Source organism: Nestor notabilis, unplaced genomic scaffold, assembly GCF_000696875.1.
Source record: "Nestor notabilis isolate BGI_N333 unplaced genomic scaffold, ASM69687v1 scaffold6582, whole genome shotgun sequence".
NCBI classification, from domain to species: domain Eukaryota; kingdom Metazoa; phylum Chordata; class Aves; order Psittaciformes; family Psittacidae; genus Nestor; species Nestor notabilis.
Genome location: NW_009916876.1, coordinates 101,448 through 111,904, shown reverse-complemented (window position 1 = coordinate 111,904; position 10,457 = coordinate 101,448). Strand labels below are relative to the sequence as shown.

Genomic DNA, 10,457 nt, shown 5'->3' with positions numbered 1-10,457 from the left:
GGGGCTCGGAGCGGGCGGGGAGAGGGGGGAACCGGGGGGAAGAGGGAGGAACATACCGCCCCGCACCCCCCTTCTGCCAGAGGTCCTCGGGGATGGAGGGTTCGGGGTGCCACCGGCTCCTTCCCGCTCCCTCAGGCAGCCCTGGGCGCTGGTGGGGATCCTCGGAGGGGATCAGCCTTCTGCAGCAGAGGATAAACGGGAGTACCACGGGAGCGGAACCACGGGGTTAGCAGTAGCCCGAAGAGAATTCCTCACCTACGACGGGACCCGGTTTACTGTTACTGCTTTCAGCGGATGGATAAAAGGTTCGGTCTGCCCTGCCCTGACAATTGCTTGTTTTCTGTTGCTTTGCTCTGCTTTTTCTGGCTGCTGTGAATCCAAAGAGTGCAATGCTAATCACAGAATCATAAAATGATTTGGGTTGGAAGGCACCTTAAAGCCCTGGCCACGGGCAGGGATGCCTTCCACTAGACCAGGTTGCTCAAAGCCCCGTCCAACCTGGCCTTGAACGCTGCCAGGGATGGTGCCTATATTAATACCACAGTCTTATCTGCGTGGATGGTGACCAAGCTAACACCTATGCAAAGTAATGTTTCAGCTGCCTACAAAGAGGTGACACTGGCATATTTAATGGATAGAGCCCTTATATTACACCCAGTTACCTACATAAAAATTAAACTGATATGCTGTCTGCTCATTGCATGATTGTGTTATGTACAACTGTAAAAATAATTGATTGCTTCATTTTTCAGGGGTGCCTCATAATGGATTTAAAGTGGAAGCATCCAATGGAATAATTCTCCATTTGGTGGATGAGGTTAGCAGTTGGCTACCTGGTGACCAGATCGTTGTTGCCAGTACAGATTATTCTATGCATCAGGCTGAAGAGTTTAATCTCCTTCCTTGCCCTGAATGTAAAAGTAATCAAGTGAAAATTGATGGTATGAAATATTTTTATCAAGTTACTTATTTGTGGTAAATATTTACATTGTCTTGTCTTTTGCATTCTGCATTTACTTATTTTTTTAGCTAGATTTTGTCCCATAAACATATGGGCACATGTAAGAGGTGTAGCCTCTAATATTATATTGGGACTTGAAAGCTTGACCAGAGGCCTTAGTTCTTTGTAGAAGCCTGGGAAGTGCTGATCTCCTCTGGGATCAGATACTAACAACTGGGCATGTCTCCAGTTTTGGTGACTGTTTCAATGAAAAGTATGCATTTGCTTAGAACAAGGCAGTAATGAAGATGCAGTGCTCACCCTGAATAAAGAGGTTTCTGATTTGCACAGGCAGCCCACTTTATCTTCACATTGGAGAAGTCATAGATGGCGTCGATATGAGGGCAGAGGTTGGCCTTCTGACTAGAAATATACTTATTCAAGGAGAAATGGAAGACTCCTGTTATGGACAAAATCAATGCCAGTTTTTCTCCTTTGATACGTTTGGAGGACATATTAAAGTGAGTCATTTTTAATGCATGTGCCTGCAGGTGTTTTCAGATAGTTCCTTTCCTGGTTTGTAAAACAAGCAATATAATGCATGACACTACTGTAGTATTTGGGGGAAAAGTATACTTGCCTACGAAGAAGGGAATTTTGCAAAACTAGACTTGCAATGAGTCTGTACCATTTTCTTCACTGCGTATGCAAAACCCTTTTCCGGGTTAGTGGGGATTCCTTAGTGGCATTGCTGTGGGTGGGTCTGGTGTGAAGTTAGGTAGTTCACAAGATGTTGCTGTAGGAACTGTGCTTCCTGCACCCCTCATGGCACAGAAAAGTGCTGGGTCTCACCCTATTGTGCTCTGTCTCCTTTTGATTGTCCCATGTGTTCTTGGTGGAAGTGCAAAGCCTTGCTGTTGCAGGGGCTTTGTGTAGAATTACTTATCTGTCGGTGGAAAGCAGGGAGCTGGGCAGGTCTGACCTCACTTGACAGAGATAAAGCTGCCAGGAAATAGAGCCTTGTGGTAATCGCTGCCCCTTTCTGTAGCTGGCAGGAGTCCCTTGTCATACACCACTGTTGCTAAACACTGCACATGCTGCTTGGCAGCTGGTCCTTGGCAGCCCCATGCCTGTAGGTGTGCAGCCTCTGGCATGCTACTCCAAGCCAGAGCATGGAGCTGGCACCTCCTTCTGGGATCAGGCCCTGTGTTACTCTGCAAGCATATTGCCTAATGAGAGAGGAAAAAGGTGGTCTTCTTTTTTGCATCTGTTTCTATTGTAATGCCTGCATTTGTCTCAACAGATACTAAGGAATTTTAGCTCCGTTCACTTGTCAGGAGTGGAACTGAAAAACATGGGGCAGCAAATCCTGGGCAGTTACCCTGTGCATTTTCACTTGGCTGAGGATGTGGATGAGAGAGGAGGATATGAACGCCCTACATACCTTGATAACTTGGCTATCCACCACTGCTTCTCTAGGTGTGTTGCCATACATGGGACTCATGGCCTTCTGGTAGGAGACATATTTTATTAGTACTGAGTTCATTTCTTTGCTTAGGCACTGCTAAACAGCAAGAGCCATTTGTGATGCAAAAAGAAAACAGAATATTGAAACAAGGCATCTTTTCCCCAAGAAATGTCCCGACTTGTCAACTTCATTTGATTGGTGTTCAGGTTAGGACTGTTGCTCTTGTGGTGCAGCTCTTTGAAATGAATTTCACGTTCTTAGTATTGCCTAATTAATATTATTAAAGGTGTGATGAGATATAGTGAAATCTTTAACATGGTTATTCTGGACAGATCGTGACGATAGGAACTTTCATTTAAAATTAAAGTAATGGACTTTAAACAGACCTGACTAAAGCAATGGGCCTTTAATTTGCAAAGGAGATAAAAAGAGACAGGGATTGTTCAAGTCGGAGCAATGTGAAATGTATACAAAGATATTCACATGACAAAAGGAATGAAATATGAGAGGGACAGACCCAAATGTCTGCTTCAGTGCCAGAAAAAACCTCAGGAACTTGGCTCTGACATAGATCCTCGCAAGGGCATTGTGGAGAGAAACTCAAAAAACCCCCTAAAAAGCCATACGTGTCCCAGCTGGAAAAGACAGATTCCTGCTCCAGTCCCAACACATCCAGTTGGTGTGTGCTCTGCAGGACCTTGAACAGTGTTTTGGTGTCTGCGGGCATTTACTCATTCACCTGATGTGAGCTGAGGCAGAGGCACTCCCTGAACTGTCCATGACCTCCTTTGTTTTTCCTGAGCACTTCTTCTCAACCCAGGACATAAACCTGTGTAAGACATGAGTTAGAGGTGCTCAGGTGGGGCCCTTGTGTGAAAGGGTCCTCCCAAAAGGATGTATTCACAAAAATGTGATGCTGGACTTGCGTAACTGGGACATGGATAGCCCAGTCCCAGTTTTCATGTATCCTGAATTGCACTTGTATTGTTGAGATCACTCAAAATTATTGATTGCCTTCTTATATATGTGATTTGCTTTGACTGTAGAGCCTGCTTTTGTATACAGAGCCTTTAGGTGGTAGGAGACTTGCCCAGTGGGTGAGGTTGTAGTTTAACTCCCTCTCTCCTCCCATTGGTATTAAACTTCTGGAGTTAAAGGAATCTGCCAGGGATGAAAACTTAAGCCTTATGCTAATGTGGTCCTGAGAAGAATAGTGTACGGACTTGGACTTTATCAAAAGTGAGGTTGTCAAGGGTTCATCAGTATGTGTGGGATGCAGTAGCTGTGAGATCAAGAATACAAGTGTGAGATCCAGCCCCGCAGCATGTGACCACTGAGGGCTTTGGGTCCATGAATCAGTGAACAGGTTTTATAGTAAAGGTTAAATATGTGATCCTGTGGAATAATCATGTGGTTTTGATACAGCCATTAAGATAAAGAATAATTAAAATGTAATAAAAAGCCTTGCTTTGAAATAAATTATAATAAATTGCAGTTCCAGAGAAGAGCATGTGTATCAGAGCAAGGCAGTTAAATAACATAGATGGGTACCGGATTTAGCATCATATTATGAAACTTCAGCCCTTGAGGCAGCATAAACCAGATAGGTGGGTTTATCTCACTCCTGTCCTGAGGGTTTAGAGGATGTAATTTTAGACGTACATTACTGGAGTGCTGTGGTTTGTGCTGTGCTGTGTACGGGTCACGCAATGCTGTCTGCAAGGCCCTTCTCCCATCTGCTGCTCCCATGTGCCAGGCTTGCGCCGCAGTGCAGCAGCTTGGGTTACCCACTGCGGTGGGAAGCAGGCAGTGACATGCCTTTCACTGCCCTGGCACACGTCATACGTACACTGACTACTGTAGTCCTTCATGTCTAACGTTGCAGCACATAAAGGTCACTTATATTGTGTTGCTGAACTATTTATAATTCAGTGTGTAGAGTTACCTTAATCATCCAGTGTTGGACACACCAGCGGGGTTGTCACCTGTGTTGTGGACAGTGTTTCGTGCTGTCACATACAGTAATATGCCACTGTCATGGTGCCACAGGTGGGCTTGTTTCCAAGCATGTAGTTCCTACCTGTGATACGCCAGAATTGATCAGTTGTTGGGGTTTTGATGTAGTGGCATGGACCTTATCTTTCGTTCAAATGTAAGTGATCTTTAAATTACGTTATTTCTGATTAGGAGAGTGATCAATACAGTTTCATGTATGCAAACTTCCAGAGCTGCCACACGATTCCAAAGCTGTGACTAATCATATTAATTAATCCAAGCTAAAATCTGGTTTTGGATGCAAGGCGGGTTTTTAATGCAGCTGGCTAAAGCACAGATTAGCCAAACTTCAGCTAAATTCAGCAGAATGAAGCTCTACAATTGAAATGTTCTCTGAAACAGCAAGCAGTTTGCTGTTACAGTTTCTCTCCAAAAACAGTCTTCTGCGGCCTCCTTAGCAGCTTCTGCCTGTCTTTTGGAAGGGTTGAAGTAGCCAGGCTTGCTGTTCTTAGCAGCTGGCAAGGACACTTGCATTTTTATCTAAATCCATTTCCTATCTGTATTTCCAAGCTGGTAGGGACATGTCAGCATCACTACATTTAGGTTCTCTGTTATCCTCCTAGTAGCTCACTTCAAGCCGCTGTACCTGTGTGCAGGGTCTCAGTGGATTTCCCAAACTCTATCAGTTAGCGGTTGGGTACCTGGCTGTGTTGTGCCTTATTTTTAACTCTCTTGAACACCTCATCAAGGCAGAAACAAGAGCAGCAGATTACAAGTTTGAGGGGTGACTGCCAAGAAAACAATGAAATCCAGTAGAGCTATATCTATGGGAACTATACTGTTTGTAACTCCAGATGTTATGTACAGTTGCAGCCTATTAAGGGGAAATCCCAGGGTATTAATCTGGATTTAATTCAAGTATCCCTCAAGTATACAGAAATAACCATGTAGGTTAATATTAGTTAATCTTGCAGTCTTACACAGACATAACTCTGACGTCAACAGGAATTTTGTATGCCTGAAGAGTGAATAAATATGCTAACAGGGATTATTTGAGTACAAAGTTAAGGTTCCAGTAAGATTTAGTAACAAATTGGTGGTATTTTAACTAGCCTGATTTAGTATTTACATTTAAAAGAAGGATTTCTGAATTTTTATCTTCATAAGACTGTACATCAAAGGAGGCTTGTGCTAAGTCCTCTTGGTCAAATTAGGGTTTAATGCAATATCCCTCTGCATGTCAATTAATATTAAATAGACTGAAACAGTAAAATACCATCTCTGCCCAAGCTGATCATTACAGGAATGAAGTGGCCCTGCACCTTCTGAGAGTGGAGAAAGAGCAGAAATCTCGTTAATATAAATTACTTCACATGGTGCATTTTAAAGAATTTCTTATTTTATTTGGGAAGTGTTGCAGCTCATGAAAAAATGTCTACATTAACCATCCTAACCTGTTGGTTTATCATGCAAGGCATACTTGTCTTTATTCAGATATTTACTCCATGACACTGAATCAAATATTATTTCTTAGAGCTGAAGGCAGTTTTAAATCCAGTATTTTGCAGTTTTCCTTTAATTATGCATATGATCTTTCCCAGCATAATTTTAAGAGCAGTTTCACTGTATAAGAAGGTCAGTCTGAAGTTCTGAGTGTAGCCTGGCTTAGCTCCAGGACTGCTGCCTATGCACTGCTCTCTGGGCAGGGGGGTGGCAAAACCACTCCACGTGCGTTTTGGGCATTTATTGATAAGCAAAGCACATCTGTTACAGTTCCTCCTGCTGTTAGCATTGCAGTTGATGGCCTGTATACTTCTTCCCAGGTCAAAGACACCATTGGCTATGACACTCTGGGGCACTGCTTCTTCCTGGAAGACGGGACAGAGCAGCGCAATACGTTCTATCACAACTTGGGCCTCCTCACAAGGCCAGGGACGATCCTGCCTTCGGATCGCAGCGAGGTGATGTGCCTCGCCATCCGCAGCCACGTCTACAGGAATTATGTTCCTGTGCCGAGCACCGACTGCATGTAAGTATTCCAGGGGCTGTAGTCAGGTTTTGTTCTTTATAGCTGGGTCCCAAAGAATGCTGCGGAGAAACTTTTGAAAGGGGCTGTTTGATATTAAATGAAAAATTGTGGCTTTTTCTACCATTTCTCATTTTAAAGTGTTTTAGCTTCTTTACCGTGTTTTGCTTGTGACGATATCTGTTAACACCTGCGTGAATCCTAAGCAAGGATATTTGCTGCTGGTTAGTCCTGTCGGTGTTTCCTAGGAGTCATAATATATTAGAGCTCTTTGCTCATTTCTGAACCTCTTTCAATTATTTTTAAGTTGGATGTTGAATGCTGCATGAAATCTGTCTGAAAAATGCAAGTTTCTTCAGCCCAGCCCTGGTACAGGCTGGCAAAAATATCACTTACTACCAAGGGAATTTTTGCCTTGTTTCACCAGGGCTGAATCAAGGCTGGGGCATCTAGAATAAATCGGTCAATAGTACATGAGTACATGAATATCTAGAGTACCTCAAGAGATTTAATGAGAATGCAGAGATTAGCCTAAACTACAGGGAGTGTCATTTAACAATAAACAATATCCTAATATAGCTGACCAAAGTTAGCTTCTATTTTGGAGGCTGATGAGCTAGAACACAGGCACTCAGGGACCTAGGCGAGTGTTTGCAAGCAAGAACCCAGTTTAGCCAAGGAAATTTGTATTTTCATGTTTTCTGGAAAAGGATGTAGTAGCCAAACTTATTCTAATTTATGTAAATAATCCAACTTAATTACCGTTATTGTCACTGAAGTGCTAAGGTTGCTGGTATGGTTAATACAGGCTTATTTTGCGCCTATTTTGTGGTTCTATTAATACAAAGGAGTGTAGATTCTTGATTGCATAATGGCTAATGTGGATAAAATACGATTGAGATCTTCTGCTTAGAATTATCAGATTAATTAGTACGGTCATGAGAAAAGGTTTACAGTGTTTTTACATGTGGTCTTTATTACTGCAAAAGATGTTATCAAATAAAGCAAGCCAACAGATGACCGTGTTTTCGTAGCTGTATCTGGCTTCTGTTTGTGCAATGCTCATCTTCCCTCTGTAGCAAACACTCCTTATTTGAACAAACATCAAAATAATGTGTCCTTAATCTCCTGCTTAACGAGCCATTTGTGGTTTGCATGGACATTTGTTTAGTTTTCCACGTAGAAGCTTCATAAAGTCCATAGACAATCCCCTACCTCCTGCCATTGCCCCTGAAGTTCACTTTTCAGCCATTTTACAAAGCTGCTTGACTTAAAAAAATAAAAAAATAGTAATAAGGAAAAAAAAAAAAAGACATTGGGCTTCCCTTCAGCTGCATTTAACAGAGCATGGATTTTGTGTTAACAGTCTCATATAATTTACAGAAGGTTCAGTGTGTGGCTCCAGAAACGAACATATCTGTCATTACTAGATGATTTCTTTTCCTTAAAGAGAATCATTAAAAGGTTGTGTGGAGTTTTAAAGTCAATAGGAGAGTTGTGGCTCAAGTCCAGTGCAGTGCTATGAAAATGTATCCCTTCCTGTTTGGTAACTGCTTAGGATCATTTTGATTTTGATTTTTCAGGGCTGTCAGCACATTCTGGATTGCAAATCCAAACAACAACTTAATAGAGAATGCAGCAGCTGGTGCTCAGGTAAAATCATTTAATGGCAAGAGCTGTGCTTTGCCTCTAGTTCCCATATAGTCTACTTTTATAGATGTCATTAGCATGAGGACAATGACCGTTTAGTAAGCCATCGTAAAATTGGGATATGTATTTCTGCAACCTTTGTCTCTATTAAGAACAAGTATTTGCCTACAGTTCTCATACTGATATCTCTCACAACTGTGGCTGGGAATGGTGTGAGATGTCTCTTAGCAAATGTTGATTTTTATTAGTAGTTAATAGTTAAAAGCTCAATAAAATTTTGTATGTGTATTTATAAATATATACTCTCTCCTTTTTTTTTATCTTTGATGTTTCTGCAAATCATGCTTGTTTAATGTGCCTGTATGGAGAAGGTTATGTTTTCTAATAAACCATCTGAGTTTTACCCACAACATATATGCATTTTTAAACCCCAAGGACCCACTGTGCATGCCAAAGGATTAGTTGGGAGGTTTAAAGAGTATGGGCTAGTGTGTCCCCTCTGGGACTCGAATGTTTGGCAGGCTCAGGTCAGAAATCTGGCCAGCATAGTGGAAACTCTAAATCTGCAGGATAACCTGTGTCATTAATTGCAGTGTCCCATTTCTCAGACCTCCCTTTGTCTTTTAGGATGTCGGGATATGGTACATCTTCCACCGGGTTCCCACTGGACAGTCCGAGGGGCAATATCCAGAGGGACAGGCTGAATATACACCCTTGGGAGTATTTTACAACAACAGAGTCCACTCCAATTTCAAGGCATGTGAATGGTTTTTATATGTTTCTATCAATATAATTGTATGGCCTGGGGCTGACTGTGTGTGGTGCTCTGAAATCAGATGATCATGGGTGTATTATGTTTTCATAAAGGTCTTTTAACACTATATCAAGACACAGTTAACTTTTGGGGGTGATGCTCTTTCTAATGATCAAAGAGGGAGCTGAGCAGAATGGGGGTCTTGTTTCAGGCACTTCACTTTGGTGCCTGTATCAGAGGGGATGAGCCCAGGCCGTGGGTACACCTACTACTAAGTGAGATTTAAGGAATGACAAGCAGGGCACTGAGCACTACCGTTTGCCACAGTGGTGCAAGGGCATAGGGGGATGAGCAGAAGTCATTTATGCCAGGGCCTGCTCATCACCTTTTAGAAATAAGACCCAAAATTCAAGGGTAATTCCAAGGAAAACACTTTCTCCCCCAAATACACTGTTGACATGAAAATGTAACCTGTAATCTATAAAGAGCATTTTAACTTATTTCTCAGGATTCCAGATTGAAATCAGTGCTGTTCTGTGTCAATTTGGTCCATGACAGCTGCTGCTCTTGCCCTAAGCCTTGAGGTTGGCCACAGCAGCTCATGTTCTCTTTTGACTATTGAGAGACTCGTCACTCTTTATTTAAAATCTTAATTCTTAACAACACACTTTTTCCAAGAAGTTATCAAGAGCTTGGCAAAGTTCCTTATTGCTTTCTGCAAGGGAGAGGGAGAGAGTGGGAGTTCAGTGCCTTGCTTTGGGTCAGAAGACAGCCCATGATGCTGATGTGTAACATATGGCAGGGTAGGCTCTGTCCTGACTTCAGCGTGCTACATCCTATGCTAATGTCACGCTGAGCAGTGCCAAGTGACACCGAAAGGGAAGAGAAAGCCCAGGCTGCAGGCGCTTGCTGTGTTTTCATGCACTGGCTGCCCATATTCTTTGATAAAAATCTGGGATCTCAGGTTTCTGTTAAAATAATCGGAGGCGTGTGCGTTTTCAGGCCGGTTTGTTTATTGGAAAAGGAGTAAAGACAACGAGAGCCAACGCTGAAGATCCCAGAGAGTATCTCACTGTCGATAATGCCAGGTAAGCACATGTTGTATGGCTAAGGATTTTGGATGGTTGTATTGCTTCTTGGCTTCTGCACTGTATTTAGCAGATCATTAGTGGCTCATTATGGCTGGAGCATCTGAAGAAAACACACAAGCTATCTCTAATGTGCAGAGGCAAATACTTCATAGCTATGCACTTAATTGTTTGTGTTAGTGTGGACCAAAAAATGATACACATACACTTGGGGTTATGAGGACTAAACAGTGAAGCATATGGAAGGGGATCCAGATCCCATTAGTCCATTAGCGGGTTTGTAATCGCCAGCATTTCTTATTAATTGCTTAAAAGAACTTACATCTGAATGATGATGGAAGAGACTGCTGAGTCTGGTCTAGGATTGATGAGGAAAGTCAAGTAGCCTGAAAGCTTTCTGTCAGCTGCTTTAAGATCTCTGAGCTTCCTTTCACAGTGTGGAAGGAGGTAAATTAAGGCCATTTTCTCACTCACTGCCGCCCTATGGGTCTGTGTGAGGAGGCTGTGGCAGAAATCGGGCACTGGTCCTGGTTGAG

General features: G+C 42.6%; 1 protein-coding gene across 1 annotated transcript in view; it reads left to right on the top strand.

Moving 5' to 3' along the window:
• Window positions 1–135: 135 nt before the first annotated feature.
• Window positions 136–10,457, top strand: part of LOC104413721 (transmembrane protein 2-like) — a gene marked incomplete at its 5' end in the record, with an annotated part of 48,474 nt that continues 38,152 nt past the window's right edge. The window contains 8 exons of the mRNA XM_010024794.1: window positions 136–305; window positions 753–941; window positions 1,292–1,461; window positions 2,244–2,453; window positions 6,227–6,432; window positions 8,013–8,082; window positions 8,707–8,835; window positions 9,836–9,921. Coding sequence (XP_010023096.1) covers window positions 136–305; window positions 753–941; window positions 1,292–1,461; window positions 2,244–2,453; window positions 6,227–6,432; window positions 8,013–8,082; window positions 8,707–8,835; window positions 9,836–9,921 — 1,230 coding nt within the window. The remainder of the gene's footprint in view (window positions 306–752; window positions 942–1,291; window positions 1,462–2,243; window positions 2,454–6,226; window positions 6,433–8,012; window positions 8,083–8,706; window positions 8,836–9,835; window positions 9,922–10,457) is intronic.